This window comes from Melopsittacus undulatus, chromosome 2, assembly GCF_012275295.1.
Source record: "Melopsittacus undulatus isolate bMelUnd1 chromosome 2, bMelUnd1.mat.Z, whole genome shotgun sequence".
In the NCBI taxonomy this organism is placed as follows: domain Eukaryota; kingdom Metazoa; phylum Chordata; class Aves; order Psittaciformes; family Psittaculidae; genus Melopsittacus; species Melopsittacus undulatus.
In genome coordinates this window covers 113,093,440-113,110,012 of record NC_047528.1, presented here as the reverse complement: position 1 = coordinate 113,110,012, position 16,573 = coordinate 113,093,440, and the positions used below count along the sequence as shown (strand labels likewise).

Below are 16,573 nucleotides of genomic sequence, written 5' to 3'. Positions count from 1 at the left end.
TTCTAGAATAGAGCTGCCACATGCTGTAAAGTTATTTAGGCTAAACAAGGCCAGAAGTGTTCAAAACAAACCTGGCGCCTGGGAGAGGTGAGGTTCTGTGTCCATGACTGCCAGCGCAGAGGGAGAAATATCACACATGTAAGATCATGGATTCAGTGGGGATTCTTCAAATCCTTCTCTCTACATGGAAGGGGATGAGTCTATCAGAGAAGCCTTATCAGGGCACAGTGAGACAGCCAGATCCTGCCTGCTGCCAGCTCACATCTGCAAACCAGGAGGTGGAGGATGGAACACTTCTGTGGACAGTAATGTGGAAGGAAAGAGAAGAGACTCCAGCAGCAATGCGGCTCGGTCACCAATTCCAGTGATGCCATGTGCTGTAACGTCTGCCCTGTGCTGGGTAGGCAGCCTGCAGTGGTGTTGTCCCATGTTGGGCTGTATCCGGAGGAAGGAACTGAAATCCTGCACTTCAGGGACCTGGGTATAAAATGTAGACCATACACATAACCCCATAGATGTATACACTTCTGTAGGGGCTGAATCCACACATACCCAAGCTTGCATCGGTAGGTTTTGCTCCCCGAAGCTGTCCATCCTGCGAGGGAGGATGTGGAGAGCCCCCAAAAGGATGTCTGCAAGTCCCACCTGCCTGATACAGTCAAAGGGGAGTTGCTGAGAATAGTAAGGTCAGTTAGGACCCTGGCTCTTGGCTGTAGTACCTAGAACCACCTTCACATGCAAGACCTGCCTACAAAACTCCCTCCTGGACTGGTGTTTGGGGTTTCTTAAAAGGAAGTCTATCCCTGCCTTTGCTGTTAGGCACACTTCAGTGTGCAGGCCAGTGTGGTGATCCCAGATCCTGCTGGCAGCTGCTCCTCTGTGCCCATTCCTCCCCACTCACACCAGAATCTAGACAGCTGTGGGCTGCTGGCTTTGCTGGGCAGCACAGTGCCCAAAAGTTCTTGTGTGTTACCCAGAGAAGCTGTGGCTGCCCCATCCCTGGCAGTGTTCAAGGCCAGGTTGGACACAGGGCTTGGAGCACCCTGCTCTAGTGGAAGGTGTCCCTGCCTGTGGCAGGGGGGTGAAACTGGATGAGGTTTAAGGTCCCTTCCAACCCAAACCATTCCATGATTCTGTAAGTATCCTGAGCAAGGGAAGTTAGTAAAAACAAATGAGGCTTCACACTGCCCTGGCCTCTGCAGGAAACAAGAGGAGTGTTGGTAAGAAGAGGCACTGGAGCTCTGTAGCCCAGCCCCCTTTGGTAAATAGGACTGTCTGGGCACTAAGTCACATAACTGTGCGTTCGCACAGCTGAGCCCTGAGAACCATCAAGGGTGGAGATCCCACCACCTGCTCCAGCACTGCACTGGCCTCCTAGTGAAAAAGCTTTTCCTGATGGATGGTGATGCCCAAATCCGCTGGCACTTCATTAATCAGCTCTGTTTGCCAGGTTTCTGCAGCAGGACAGAAGCAGGACAAGCAGGGCTGAGGAAAGCGCTTGCTCGACATTTGTGGCATTGCTCTTGGCAGGTACGGGTGTAAAACCAGGGGTATGTGAGGGAGGATGCTGGCAGAGAGCATGGGTTGGAGGCTGCGGCGCATGTGGGGAGAGCAAAGTGACGTGACAGGAGGGAGTCAGTGATGGTTTCCAGGGCGCATGCTGGGAGGTCTTGGAGCTGGAGCTGCTGCTTCAAAACAAGTCTCTTGAGCAGGATCCCTTTTGTCTTTCTGTCCTTCCCTTTGACCTGGCTGTTTATCTGGCAGTATTGCTGCTGGGTGTATGGCTCCAGCTGCTCTTGCAGTGAGGGCTTTTGGAAGACAGAGATCTGCTCCTATCCACTAGGAAAGCCTTCCTGCACTCCTCTCCCTTGACAAAAGCATTGCTTGCAGCAGCTCAGCCTCTCTGGCCAGTTGCTTTAGAAGTGTTAAAAAGGAGGTGACAAAAGGAGAAGGAAAGCTCGCTTCATTTCCCACCCTAAGCCCATATAGGTGGGACTAAAATCCCATGGGTGTGATGGGAGGATGACACCCGTGGGAGTCATGGGTGTGCCAGGGAGGATGCAGCCAAGTTACTGGTGGGAGGGATGATGTTAAAAATGCAAATGTAGAGCCCAGAGTTGCAGGCAGGACAGGGGAGACAGGCAGGTCACAGGACAAAACTGATGCTGGACACAGCAAGGCAGGAGAGGGGAACAAATGTCATTTGGTCTGCTCCCAGGCAAGGAAGGCAACTGAGTAATGGAGTCCTGGAGGAGCTCTGTAGGCCTGGGGGAGAGGCAGCAGAGAAAACACAATAGGCAGACTACCAGTCAAGACTACCAAAGCTGGTTACTGCCAGTGAGTCCAGGATGTTTCTGGAAGTGTGGACTGAGCCATATCCCAGATCCAAGGGAAGGGCTGCAGCAGCCCACTGGAGCCTGCCCACATCCTGCCACAGAGTTCAATGTAGGGCAGTGCTGGGCATCTTCTTTAATTCAAACCCAATGCTCACTTATCCTTTGCTGGTGGCTCAGCTGGGATCTTTAGAGGCTGCTTTGTGCAAATGCTATGCTCAGCTGCGCAGGGGAAGTCCTGGGGGAATGGGTCATGAGCACGCAGGCAGCAAGGTAACACAGGTGTCCATAGCCATAAGTGTTGATGTGTGCAGTCTCAGTCCAGTGGGGTGAGGGACCATGCCAGTGCTTCTTGCAGCATTGACCTGGGGTTGAGATCTGGGCTAGGGGGGAAAGACTGTAGGAAAAGACCTAAAACAGGGGGCAGGAAACGAGACCCGAGGCTGCTTTGTGAACAACAAAGGAGAAAGGCAGCCGCAAGCCAAGCATGATATTTGAGAGGCTGGCAGCCTCCACACATCCTCCTCTGCCCTCCGGCTCGCCATTGTCCGGTGTCAGCTCTCCGTAGGCGACTGCTGATGGAGCAGGGGCACGGCTGCCTTTGGAGGGAGGCTCGAGTGAGGACAACGAGGGGGGTTTCGGGGGTGCAGAAGGAAAGTAATGCCCTTTTAAGGTGCGCAGCACTGGGGAAAGCACGAAAACTATGCGAATATTACTAACAATTAATAAATTAACCAAGAAAGCAACAGCACAGGCACACTGGGTTGGTGCCGGGCTGGTTGATGATGGGAAAGGGCGCCCGGGGGGACTTCAGCTTGTGGTGCTGGAGAAGGACAATCCTCCCCCGACTCCCCTCGCTGCTCCCGGGCAGCGCAGACCGGAGCCCCTCTGCACCTGACCGCGCTGCCCGCCCCTGCCACATCCCTTTGCCTGGGCAGCCCCGAACCCGCCGGAGCGGACGCTCCTTCCCCCCTAACCCCGGCGAGGAGGGGCGGGAGGCGGGCGAGGAGAGGGAGGTTTCCGCCTTGTCCCCTCCTCTGCTCGCTCCGCCCGGGGCCAGGCTCGGGGCCGGGGGGGGGAGCGTCTCTCCGGCCCCGCCGCATCCCCGCCGCAGCGGAAGCCGCACCCCCGCCGCCCGGGCCGCCGGGCGCAGCCCCCGGAGCATCCCCCCCCCGGCGGGGCCCTGATTGGTGCCGGCGGCTCCTGCTCCCCCCCCTGCGCCCAGCGCCCTGTCCTGCCGCCGCCATGAACCCGCTCTTGGGCCCCAACCTCTTCCTCCTGCCGCAGGAGCAGCAGGGACTGCCGGCCCCGGAGCTGCCGCCGTCGCCCGCCGGCCGCCCCGCCGAGCCCCTCGGGGGGGAGCTGGCAGCCCCGCCGCCCGCCGCTCCCTTTCCCCCGCCGCCCGCCGCCATGGCCCTCCGCAACGACTTGGGCTCCAACATCAGCGTCCTGAAGACGCTGAACCTGCGGTTCCGATGCTTCCTGGCCAAGGTCCATGAGCTGGAGCGGCGCAACCGGCAGCTGGAGAAGCAGCTGCAGCAGGCGCTGGAGGAGGGCGGCGGGAGCCGGGGCCGCGGACCCCCGCGCCGCGACCAGGCGGTGCAGACCGGCTTCATCGGTCCCATCCGCTCCCTGGGGCTGGGGCTGGGGCTCGGGCTGGGGCCGGCCCGGGCGCTGGGTTCCCCCGGCTGCCGGCCCGGGGCGCCCGCCCAACCATCTCCCTTCCCGACCGCTTCCCGCTTCATGCCCGGCACCATCTGGTCCTTCTCGCAAGCCCGGCGGCTAGGCCCGGGCTCGGAGACCACCCTGGTGCAAGGGCCGGGGGTCTCCTGGGTCCACCCGGACGGGGTGGGTGTGCAGATCGACACCATCACCCCTGAGATCCGGGCGCTCTACAACGTGCTGGCCAAGGTGAAGAGGGAGCGCGACGAGTACAAGCGCAGGTGAGAAGGGGCAGCGGGAGCGAGGGGCCCGAGCTGCAGCCCCCGGGGCACCGAAACCATCGCCGGGGAGGCTGCGGGGCTCTACCCAGCGGGCGCCGGTGCGGGAGAAGCAGACGAGGGGGAGAGTCAGCCCTGGCCCGGCTTCCTGGGAGAGCAGGCTCCAGGCAGCGGGAGGTGGGGTCCTATGGCAAAAACACACAGCCCTGAAAACCTGTCTGTGCCCGGGTCTCATCGCTTTCCTCCTGGTGTTTGAACCCTGTCGGGATGGTCGCCGAGCCTTTTTCCATCTTACCAACCCGGCATGAGGGGCTAGAAATGCCTTTCCAAGCAGGGAAGAAATAACATGACTCCAGGAGCTGGTATTTTAGAGCAAAAGGGATCTGGAAACACTAGTGAAGGAGGAGCAGCTAGAAAGTAGGTGAGGAAGGTGAATATGCAGCAGTGGGGGGGTTTGGGTTGGAAAAGGCTGCTGGGAGAAGCCTTTGGATACAGAGGAAGGTGCCAAGAAGCCCCTCAGCAGGGTGGCTGCCCCAGGCCCTTCCTACCTTCAATACTCTCCCAGGCAGTGCTTCAACAACAGTGAGCGGTGTGGGAGCACCCCACTCCTCAGGGGCTTTCCTCCTGACCCAGAATAGCTGTGGCTTGACATGTGCCTCGGAGAGGGGCGAAGCAGAATGCAAAGCTGATCTCTTGGCTGGTTCTTCTTTCCCATGCCAGGCAGCCGTCACTTTCCCATCACTTTTGTTTCAACCCAGTTTCCCAAACTGCTTCCAGATGCACATGTAGGATGAGATCAGGCAGGGGCTGGCGTGGCTGGGTCAGGGTGTGGGGCAGTGAGACCATTGCTGGCCACTACCCAAGTGACTGCTTTTTCAGAAGTCACCTTAGGATGTTTTAGAAGCAGGTTGAAAGTAACCGGTTATGTACCCAAAGGAGTGGTGTGCTCTACCTGCAGGAGCTGTGCTGCTGACCTGTGCTTCACAGCCATGGGCTTTGGTGCCAAGATCAAGGCCAGGGATCCATGATGACATCCTATGTCTGTGGCTTTATAAGGCTTTGGCTGAGCAGACTTGCACAGTCAGACTCTCCAAAGGCACTGAGCAAGGCATGTGGAAATGAAGAGTTGTCATCTCTTCATTCCCACCAATTGCTGCGTGTACCTAAAGCCTTTACTGTTAAGCCAGGGGTCAGGCTCCCTCGCCAGGGGTGGGCAGCTCTTCTTGCCTTGTGTTTTCAGATTGAATAGCAGAGAGCTGGAACCAGCGTTTTTTGGCCAGGAGGGCTCAAGACTTAAAGCTGGAGGAGATCAAGTTGGGTTTGTTGGTGCTGCTCTAGGAGAGAGGGGAGCTTTTGGAGTAGTCCTGCTCTGGCAAGTGGGCTTTGGGAAGGCTATGGAGGGAGCAGGGATGCTGGGGGCAGGCAGTGGTGCACTACAAGCTGCTGCCGGCCAATGTTGTTGGTAGGATCTATTTTTGGACTGTGTTACCAGGAGCTGGGGGAAAGCAGACCCCACCCCCAGACCCTTTCCAGCACAGGGAACTTTCTGATGGGTGCAGCCAGGTCCCAAAGAGGGGAATGGAACAGGAGGATCCCATTTCCACATGCTTCCCCATGCTGAGGGCTGACATGGGGGAGCAGGGACTTCCCCACTATGACTGGCTCTGACCTGGGACGGAGTGACTGGTGTTATGCCTTTTCCACCTGCCTGGGAGCAGAGGGAAGAGGCCGTGCTAATACAGGATTTCCCATTTCACTGACCTATGGCTTGGGTGTTTGAGCTTGTGCTTCAGGGCAGTGTTGCCACAGTGCACCCCACAGCACTCGGAGCAGTGCCTGGAATTCAAGTCTGGGATCTAGGAGAGGTGCAGGGGCAACAGGGTGGGACAAAATGATGCAGCAGCAGGAGAGAGGCTTGCAGGAGCTGTACTTAGCAGGAGCGAACTGAGGCTGGGTGGTTTGCAGAGGGGCAAAAGGTGCCTGTGAGTGTCATATAGACCTGCCAAGCACTGGGGATCTGAAAGTGCCATCAGGTTTGTGCTGTCTGCTACACCTGTATTCTCAAGTAGTTTCTATCTTGAGTGCTACAAGGACATGCTGGAGGTGTGGGGCGAGTAGTGTTATGGCACAGCGTGCAAGGCACAGGATGATTTGGGTTGGAAGGGACCTTTGAAGATCATCTCATCCAGCCCCCTGCCATGGGGTTTCACTAGATCAGGTTTCTCAAAGCCCTGACCTTGAACACTTCCTATGATGGGGCATTCACAACTTCTCTGGGCAACCTACTCCAGTGTCTCACCACCCTCATCATACAAAAATCCTTATTTTTGTCGCATCTGAATCTACCATTTCAGTTTAAAACCATTGCCGTTTCTCCTGTCACTACAGGCCCTGGTAAAAAGTCTCTCTCCATCTTTCTGATAAGCCTTCTTTATATATTGAGAGGCTGCAAGAAGGTCTTGTTGATGTATTTACCCTCCAAGGAGGTGCACCAAGCTGCAGGGCATTCACTAGTAAGATGAAGCTCAAACATGGCCAGAGGGGGAAACTTCAAGCTTCACGTTCAGCTTCAAGCCCCAAATTCAAGCTTCAAACATTCAAGCTTCCAGCGTGCCCTGTGGCACCGGCAGTGAGGCACCCCAGTGCCTTTTGTGGCAAACGGGGGGGTTTAAAGATGGGGGGGGTGTCTCTTTTACTAAGTGAACTTCTTGAGAGGACACACATAGGGGAATGGGTAGCAGCTGTATGGACAGCACTGCATCTTGTCACATCCTCTGCTTTGGGAGGCCTGCCCTGTAGCTGGCAAGAAGATGGCTGGGTATGTCTGCTGCTGGGACCCTCCTGCTCTCACTCTGCCTTATCCCAGTGTTTCAGCCTTCGGGCAGGTTGTTGCTGTCTTGCAGCAGTGCAGGAAGGATGCTTGTCACCCCTCGATGTGGGCTGGTGGCCGTGGGGTTGTGTGGGTCGCTCCTTGTTTCCAGCCAGCAGCGACCTGGCAGCACTGGGCAGCACAGTGGGTGCAGTGCTGCAGGCAGGTTATTATTAGGAGTGGTGCATTGCAGGAGGGAGCAGGGAAGAAGGAGCCAGGCAGGAGGCGAGCAGGAGAGAGGTTTGGAACGGGTGGACGTGCAGATTCAGCACTGGCAGGGTGAATCGCTGCTGCTTCCCCCCTTTAAATCGGCGTTTATCTGATCTGTCCTTGTGTGAAATGGATTCTTCCAAGGATTAGCGGCTGTGCTTTACTTCCCCCATCAGTGCTGGCTATACAGAGACCCGGAGGGAGGCGGGGACCAGAAAAGAAAGGAAGTGCCACGCTGGGAAAGATGGTAAAAATTATTTCTTACGATGGAAGATGTTTTTTCTCCCTGGGGAGAGAGGCCTTGTTTGCAGTTCCCATATAAGGGCAGTTCTAGGTTTTATCTTTCTCCTTCTCTCTTCATCTCCCTTTCCCCCAAAGGGATGGGAACCCCCTTTGACTCCCCTTCTGTAGCTGCAGTGTGGAGCCAACACCAACAAGAGGACTGCACACTTTGTTTGAGTTAGGAGCAGGGTTGCCAGCCTTAACAGCTTAGAAATTCATCAGCTGGGACTCTCCCACATCATCAGCTGTGGGGTACCCCAAGACATAACAAGTGGGAAGGCTTTTCATGCACTGTCTGGTCTCCTAAACCTTAGGATTTCTTTTTTGGACTTGGTGTGAGTCAGCTAGAGGAGAGATTTTTCACATCCTTGTGCAGGGTCGTGGTGCCCGTGTTGGTGCTTGCAAGCATGAAATAGAACCCAGGGATCACAGCACAAGGCAGGGTCCAGCTCTGATTGCTTTCCCAGAGGAATTCCACTTTGTTGGAGAAACCCGGCTCTCCCATAAGAGCTGGGTGCTCAGTGAGAATGCAGCAGCCCTGCCCTGTGCCACATCGCAGTGTGCACGCCAAACTGTCTGCTCTTTGAGATAGTCATTTAGCAAAGAGCAGTGCAGCCTGGTGGCCTCCCAGCAGATGATGGACTGGGCCAACACCGCAGCATAGGCCAAAATGATGATCTCACACAGTTGAAATATAATAATTGCTAGGTGATGTATATAGCAGGGCCGGGCACCTTGAAGCTCAGTCTTTTGCAGAGCCTAATACAGTGCCCGTTGGCCAACCTGGCACAAACTGGGACAGTTCATCCTGCTCCCTTGCAGGATGGAACAGTGTTCTTTAATCCAACCTGTTATGTGGCAGTACAGTCAAGGGGACTTGTGCCCTGTTCTGGGTAGTGTGGCCTGGTGCAGGGCAGCCCTCTGCATTGGTACAGGCAGAAGAGCAGCTCTTCATTTTGGTGCACATCATGCTGCAACATGGCTTGGTATTAGCCTGGGGTTTGTACTTCTGAACAGCCCAAACTGCAACGCTGCAGCCATGAAAATGTGGTCCCAGATATGATGGAGATGGGGGCAACTCTGCTATATCTGCAATCCTGTTATTGACTGTCGGAGCTGAACCTAATATGACCCAAGGCTGAGGGGCTTAGGGTGGAGATAAGCTAGTGGGCTGCGCTGGGCCATGGGCCAGCCCCAGGGTGGCAGGGCATGCAGAGCAGCTGCTGCATGCAGCCTGTGGTTGGTGTCCCCAGCTCCCCCCATTGCAGAGCAGGCAGCCGTTGGCCAGCCCCCAGCAGGGACAGTGGAGAGCTGGGGGGGCCGGGTTTGTGGCTGGGAGGGGGGTTGATGGGCTTGGCAGCTGCCGTCCTCTGCGAACAGGCAGTGATGCATTCCTGGGCACGTTCTCCTTCCCGTCATCACCCCCTCTTGGATAGCTTTGGGGTGAGCAGCTGCCACTCCCTCCTCTGTCTTTGGCAAGGCTGGTGGGATCTGACCAGTGTGTTTGTCTCCCTAGATGGGAAGAGGAGTACACAGTGCGTGTCCAGCTTCAGGACCGGGTGACTGAGCTGCAGGAGGTGAGCATCACTGTCCTCCTTCCCCTGCACCCCAGCTGCCCTGTGCTGATGCTGATCTGCACATTTCCCTTTGCCTGGCACAGGAAGCCCAGGAAGCTGAAGCCTGCCAGGAGGAGCTGGCCATGAAGGTGGAGCAGCTCAAGGCAGAACTTGTTGTCTTCAAGGGACTGATGAGCAATGTGAGTCCCTAACCCCTCTCCGACGCAGCAGCAGTGTCCTACCCAAGCAGAGGGGCTGCACAGAAAAGCAGTTCCTTGCTGGGCCATGTCCAGCACAGGGGTATTCTGGCAGGGTTGGTCCAGGGTGCAGCAGGCAAAGGGGGGGGGGGTTACAGATGGAGTGCTGCAGCACAGGGGATAATGTGGGGATTGCTGTTTGCCTTGCCTAATGCTCCTCCTTTGTCTCCCTCCTGCGATGCTGTGGGTTTAGAACATCACAGAGCTGGACACCAAGATCCAGGAGAAGGCCATGAAGGTGGACATGGACATCTGCCGGCGCATTGACATCACTGCCAAGCTGTGTGATGTGGCACAGCAGAGAAACTGTGAGGACATGATCAAGATGTTTCAGGTGAGAAGCATCTGCTGCTGCCCCAGGCTCAGCCACTGGCTCTGGGGAGGAGAGTTCCTGGAGGAGTTAGAAGAGACAACACCAGCCCCCTGCTAGGGGAGACACTTGGTCACCCTTGCTCCTTGCAGTCCCTTGCTCTCTGGCTGTCTTGGGAGGACCAGGTGAAAGGGCACAGAGAGGAGGTGGAAAGCTCCAGATGTTGCTTTGGGCACCGAGAGTCCCCTCAACCTCTTGCTGACCTGTTGCTCTGGGCCCGGGGATCCCGCAGTGGTAGGGGAGCAGCTGCAGGAGGGAGATGAGTAGCTTGAGTGTCTGTCTCTAACTCCATCTCTCTCCTTCCCCTTCCCCTCTCCGTCATCTTCTCTCTGTCTCTCTTCTCTGTCACTGTCTCTTTTCTCTTTCTGGATGTCGCTGCCTTTCTGTCTCGCTCTCTTTGTCCTTACAGAAGCAATTGGTTAGTTCCATTCAGTTGGGAAAGTGTACAAATTTTAAACTTTGTGTAAATAAGGTTGGACTGTAAATACTGACATATGTCACCTTCTTCAGACTCTTGTCTTTTTTCCTGTTTCTGTCACTGTGTTTCCGTTTCTGTATGGGGCTGGTGGGTGATTTGAGTTTTTCTGCAGTAAAGCCGCATTGTTATTTTCTCATCAGATTCATAGATCCCATCTTTAGTTGCTTAGTTTTAATTTTAGGAAATGCTAAAACCATGTTTTATCCATTGCACCATCTTTAACCTGATCATAATGAGCCCATCTCTCTCTTTCTCTCTTGCTTTTCTTCCTTTCTTCCTTTCTCTCTTTCTTTCTCTCTTTCCCTGCCTTTCTGTCCCTCCGCCATTCCTTTCCCCTCCATCTCCTCCTGACTGCCTGCTCCCGACCTCGGACCCGGCCTCGTTTCTGTAGTCTCTGCACTTGTCTCCCGTTAAGGTCCCAGCCTCGGTGGGGCGGAAGCGGGAGCGCAAGCAGGTCAGCGATGAAGACACCTCACTGTCGGAGAGCGATGCCTCCCGAAAACCTGAAGAGGAAGAGGAGGACGAGACCACGGCCATGAGTATCAATGAGGAAATGCAGAGGATGCTGAACCAGCTGTGAGTGCGGCTCTTCCGCACCTCTGCCACCGGCGCAGAGCCAGGCTCCAGTACCAGGCTCCCTGCTGCTGCTTGGGATGGGGAGGGCAGGGAGAGCTGCAGCTCCCCTCGCAGGGGAGGGTGAGATGGGGAATGCTGCTGCAGGGTGCATATACCCTATGCTCTGCAGCACAGTGGGACTAATCACCTAGGAGACCTGAGCCCACCCATGCTGTGGGTTGAAACTGGTCCAGCTCCTTTCCTCTTGCCCCCTTCCCACCTTCTGGGAGTTCATGCCTGAATTTTCCAGGGTTCCTGACCAGCCTTTTCCCATTCCACTGTTGGGTTTGGGCACACTCAAGCTCACCCTGGTGGGACCTCCAAGGGCTGCAGCCCTGCCTGTTAGTGGGGACAAGGCTTTCAGCACTGATGCAGCCTTCTGCCTGCTAGGGTTTTCCTGCTGCGTGCTGATACGCTGTTCCCTTGTCCCCAGGAGGGAATATGACTTTGAGGATGACTGTGACAGCCTCACATGGGAGGAGACAGAAGAAACACTGCTCCTCTGGGAGGACTTCTCTGGATACGCCATTGCTGCTGCAGAGGTGCAGGGGGAGGTAACAGTGGTGTCAGGTCCCCTCAGTGAATCAGCCTTGGGTTGGGATACTCGTTCCTGCCTGAGCCTGGGAAGATGCTCCCTCAAAGACCAGACTTCAGAGCCTCCATCCCTTGCAGGCCTGTACAGATGCTTCCTCTCTACATCCCATCTTCTCTACATGAATACGTTACTGCATCCTTGTGAAGGTCTCCTTGTTAGACAGGCTGGGGATGTGTAGCATGAAAGATGTGCTGAGGGCATGGCCCACATGTGGGGAGAGCCACAGTCCTCCCAGTAGAGAAAACCTCCTCTGGCTGGGCTGCTCTCTGGTGGGCTCTCCAGCCCACTGCCCGCTGTGCAGCAGCTCTGCCCAAGCAGAGGCCTCGATGTCTGGCCAAATTCATCACCATTTCATATCTTCGGCCCTCAGCACTCTCTATGGGATGTGTTGCACTTGGGAATGGTCTGTGCTCTCCAAAGCTTCTGGGCAATGGCTGGGCTTGTTCTGGTCTGATGTGCTCACTGACCAGTGTGGCAAGTCCTGGGTCTCCCTACCCCATGTTGGCAGAACTGGCTTGGCCTCATCTGTACTACACTGCTAATGTTTTCCCTGTGCTGCCAGTTCTTTCTCTGATCTCTCTCTCTTGCCTTGGTTCCTTGTGTTGGATGCCTCCCTGCTTCTAAATATGCCATCTCGTCCCTCCAACAGCAAGATGATAGCCTGGAGAAGGTGATCAAGGACACAGAGTCACTGTTCAAGAGCCGTGAGAAGGAGTACCAGGAAACCATTGACCAAATAGAGGTAGGAGGAGTAAGTGGGGATGGCATGGCACAGAAGGGGGTGGAATGGAGTGGATCTCCATGCTGGAGACACCATGCTGGAGCTGGTGGTTGGTGGTGGGGGGCAGCAGCTTTGGGTCTGGCCATGCCCCCTGCCCTGAACCGCACTGTGCCTTGAGCTTATCACTGCACCATTACACTTGTGCAGCTGGAGCTGGCCACAGCCAAGAATGACATGAACCGCCACCTGCATGAGTACATGGAGATGTGCAGCATGAAGCGAGGCTTGGACGTGCAGATGGAGACTTGCCGGCGGCTCATCACCCAGTCTGGGGACCGGTGAGCTTCACTGGGAGGGCTGGGATACCAGTGCTCTGGGCAAGGACTGGAGCTGAGGTGGTGGTGACTGGGAGCTCCATGGGGGAATACTTGTGCCCTGCCCTGGTGTGGCACAGAGAGAGCGCAGTTCTGAGGGGCTGTTGGGTTCCTGGTGACCAGCTTCCACACAGGTCGTGGTGCCACCTCTACAGAAGGTGTGCTGTGCACAGGAGTCAGTTTTGACAGATGAAGCCATCTCTTCTCTATCACCCCAGCTGGTGAGAGGAGCTGCTGTTGTGCAGGAACAGAATACAAGTGCCCACAGGCATGTGGGGCCAGGGTGGCTCCAGGCAGGGGCCCTCTGTGGTGGGTGCCTGTTCTCACATGCCTTGGCAGGGTCCTCCTCTGGGCAGACCCCTCCAGCACCAGCTCTGCTTCATGCTCTGGACCTTACTGCTGGTGTCCTCTGGGACACCCTCACCAATGTCTAAGGATTCCCACAGACCCACACATGCCCCAGAGGAGTGAAAGAGACGCTAAAGCTTCTCTCGTCCTTGCTCTGGTGCCCCTTGCTCACAGCAAACTGGGTCCTTTCCCTCCCTCTGGTCTGTGCTGTGACTGTTGCCCTTTACTCTGCTCCACAGAAAGTCTCCTGCCTTCACCCCAGCCTCCAACAGCGAGTCAGCCCCGAACGAAGAGAGTGAGGAGTCTGACCGTGACCCTCCCAGTGACGCTTCCATCAGATAATGAGGGGAGGCCCTGCTCTGTTGGACACCCTTCCTGGTACAGGGGTGCCTGAGCCATGCCTGAGAGAGACTGTCAGGGCCATGGAGCTGCTGGTAAACATCTGTCACCCAGGCCCACTCCTGTTCTGGAGAGCTTGGCAGATCCCGCACCCCTCTGCCACCAGATATCTCGCAAATGGGAATAGCTAGATAGACCTGAGGGCCCTTGTTGGGGCTGCTCAGCCTCCAGCCCCTTCTCTATTCCCTTTCCCTGCTTTGGTTAAACCACGGTTTGGGCAGGGAGGCTCCAAACCTGCCACGGTGGCATTCGCCAGAACCTGTTCCTAGGTTCCTCCAGACCCACCTCCTCCGTCCTGGTACGCTTTGTCCTGCCCCCTGCCCTTCCTGCACCACATGGAGCCGAACAAGAGCCGTATCTTCCTGCAAACTGGACCTGACACTGGTGCCAACTGGACCGAGCCTGGGACGCTCTCTGTCCTTGCTGCTGGCTGGGTGCCTGGCTGGTCCCCGTGCCGAGCCGAGTACCCCAATCCCCCCGTGGCTCCTCCGGGGCAGGGGCTGAGTCCCACTCACAGTGCACTTTGCTTTGCCGCACGTTGGCGGCTGCTCACGTCTGTGTTACAGGGACATGGGGTCATTAAATGGGACAGTTTCCTTTTCTACAGCTTGGCTGGGTGTGGGCTCTCCTTGTTCTGTGTGGCTTGAGGTTGGGGTTGTCCCCCACCGGACCCCCAAGCCCATGTCAGTGGGAGCCTCCCATGGACGTTCCTGTTCTTCGGGTGTGCTAGATGGGGCAAGATCCCTGTTCTGGGAGCCACTGGCTCTTGATGGGCCATGTGTAGCACTGGTGCTGCATTGGGTGCCTTATTCTTAACCTGTATCATCATTGATGCTGAGGCTGAGGGATTGAAAATGAAGCCAAATGTGGCTCACAGCTTGTAGACCTTCCTCTTCCAGCACTTGGTCTCTGCCACACCAAGGTATCAATCCCAGAGCATCTTCTTGCTTGCCCTCAACCCCACATCCAACTTCTGTGTAACCACAGTGGGGGTTCCCCTGTCCCACCTTCTCTTCTGGCATTTGCCTGGCTGGGCCTTGCCCATTCTCCTCTGGTGATGGGAGGCTGGGGTCTGGCAGGGTGGCAGGAGCTGGTGAGCAGCCTGCCGAGAGGCAGTGTTCTGCAGGGCTGTTTGCTGACCTGGGCTATACAGCTGAGGCAGGCGACACTCCAGGGAAAAAAGCTTCTCTCGAGGTCCTGAAGGGAAGAGAAAGCAGATGACAGTGGAGGTTTTGGATCATCTCTAAGATTAGATAAGAAAGGTAAAATGAGGGCTGAGGGATGCAACAGTTTTATCTCTGTAGGTTTGGCTTGGATAGCTAACACTGACGTGTGCTTGAGCTGTAAACACAGGCACATCCTCACACTGCAGTGCAGAGGGTTGGTGTTTGGGCAGGGTGAGGTTGTTTGCCTGTGCCTGTAAGACATGTTAAGGCAGGCGTGTGCTGGCATTTCAGCATGGGCTAAGCTGGCTGGTTGCAGCCCCACGCGGTGAGGCAGGAGACATGAGGAAACCCCCAGGGCAGGGAGCAGCTCCTGAGTGAAGGGCCTGCTGTGGCTGAGCTCACAGGTGCCATCTTCACCTCTCAGGGGAGCCATGGGAGCAGCAGGATAGCAGCAGGAGTGCACTCCCTGCCCCAGCTGTGAGAGACGGTGAGAGGTGAGGGCCTCTGCCCACCCTGAGACAGGGTCTTTGTCTCATCACCCCCCCTCCCTGCCCCTTTACCAACTGTTTCTGCTTCTTCTTCCCTTTTTCTTCCTAAAGGAGCTAAAGCCAGAGGAAATACTGTAATCTGGCCTTTTCTTTCGAGTGATAGTGCCTCCTGCACAGTAGATAGAGATCATCGTGTTCTGTCCTGCCTGAAGGATCTTCTGGTTCATGCAGATCCACTTTCCAGTATGTGTCTTTGCAGCATTGTCTGTTCTTTGCTGTGGAGCTCTCTGTGAGTGGCTGGCTAAGCCTGCCTTCCCCTGTGCATAACCCATGACATGTACCTTGGCCTCTCAGTACTGCTTAAGAAACCCACAGGACTGTAGAGCATGTTCCCTGAGAGACTTCAAGTGTGAAGCACAGAAGGACTGACTGGTGCTACCAGATGCCTGGGTACCAAGACACATGTGGACCCCAGTCCCACACCGCTCATCAGAGCTTCATTTGCAGTGAAGCCGAGACCTACTCCACCCATGTTTTCTCTGTATTATCAGCAATAGACTCAGTTCCCCCACCAGTGTGACAGCCACTGACATCGCACTGGCAGGGCATGCAGTGCTGATCCTTTGCCTCAGCAGTTTCTCAGCATGAGAAGCACAGCCCAAGGCCTCCAGTATTAGCCAGATCATCTCTCCTCCATCTATCTGTCCATCAATGGTGACCCTGTATCTTTGATACAGGGTATGAGGAGATGCAAGCCTTCAATCTGTTCTCTGTGGGCTCCTCTTCATTCCTGGGGGAGTATCTAGCCTGCTTTTCTCCACCAGGAGCCCTGCTGGGGACCATGTAGCCTAAGAACTGCTCAGCACTGTGTTACTTCTCACATCCCTAACCTCATCCCTTTTCCAGGATGCTTCTTGTCAACCTCTGCTCAGAAAGTGATATCAGAAGAAATTGTCTAGCAGAGACCCAGGTCATGGCTGCTTGATCTTTCTGAACACCTCCTGGTCTGTATTCATCTCACAGGCAGGAATTGTATCTCATTTCCCCTTAGGCTTCAGCCCATTCAAAAATGTTTGGCCTAGGCTTTCTAAAAGACTTGGTTGCAGGGGCAGCTTGGCCATGGATGAAGTGGGCCTTTTTCTATTCTTGATCAAGATGATATATTGATGAAATGAACTTTGGAGGAGTGGGTCAGCTCTTTCCAGCTGACTGTGCTCACCTGTGAGCATGTAGCAGCTATGGTCCTTAGTGCACCAGCACAGACGCTGGCACGCAGGGGACTAAGTCCTGTTTCTCTTGGTGTACGTACATTAATGTTTACTGCCCAAGTACAGTCCACGCATTGATGTCTTACTGAATTGAGTTCAGTGGCAGGATGCATCCAGGCCATCCCTCTGTCAGCATCCGTGTTTGGACTGTGGCTGCTGCCGTTGACCTCCGTGATCATTTGTCCAAGGCCATCCTTTCAGAATTACATCTCTCTGGACTGGCAGTGATGTCTTCCCACTGAATATTTGGGCAGGGTGATTCAGCTTCCCCACCCTACAGAAGTCCATGTTCGTGGACTGGAGC

General features: G+C 55.6%; 1 protein-coding gene across 3 annotated transcripts; it reads left to right on the top strand.

Moving 5' to 3' along the window:
- Nucleotides 1–3,485: 3,485 nt before the first annotated feature.
- Nucleotides 3,486–13,958, top strand: IFFO1 (intermediate filament family orphan 1). Of its 3 annotated transcripts, none has more exons than XM_034060149.1 (9): nucleotides 3,486–4,276; nucleotides 9,151–9,211; nucleotides 9,295–9,390; nucleotides 9,641–9,781; nucleotides 10,711–10,871; nucleotides 11,344–11,464; nucleotides 12,155–12,247; nucleotides 12,434–12,564; nucleotides 13,188–13,958. In XM_034060149.1, exons 1-9 carry the CDS (start codon nucleotides 3,579–3,581, stop codon nucleotides 13,288–13,290), a joined length of 1,605 nt encoding a protein of 534 aa, XP_033916040.1. In that variant the 5' UTR covers nucleotides 3,486–3,578; the 3' UTR covers nucleotides 13,291–13,958. The 3 variants fall into 3 exon arrangements, with proteins under 3 accessions (XP_033916040.1, XP_033916039.1, XP_033916038.1); XM_034060148.1 differs by having other exon boundaries at nucleotides 10,687–10,871; nucleotides 11,344–11,452; XM_034060147.1 differs by having other exon boundaries at nucleotides 3,492–4,276; nucleotides 10,687–10,871.
- Nucleotides 13,959–16,573: the final 2,615 nt, after the last annotated feature.

Excerpts from the sequence above, each read along its gene's own strand:
- IFFO1 (XM_034060147.1), top strand. The coding sequence starts at position 3,579 with ATGAACCCGCTCTTGGGCCCCAACCTCTTCCTCCTGCCGCAGGAGCAG. Across the intron at positions 4,277-9,150 it reads CGCGACGAGTACAAGCGCAG|ATGGGAAGAGGAGTACACAG; the intron begins GTGAGAAGGGGC and ends TTGTCTCCCTAG. Across the intron at positions 9,212-9,294 it reads GGGTGACTGAGCTGCAGGAG|GAAGCCCAGGAAGCTGAAGC; the intron begins GTGAGCATCACT and ends TGCCTGGCACAG.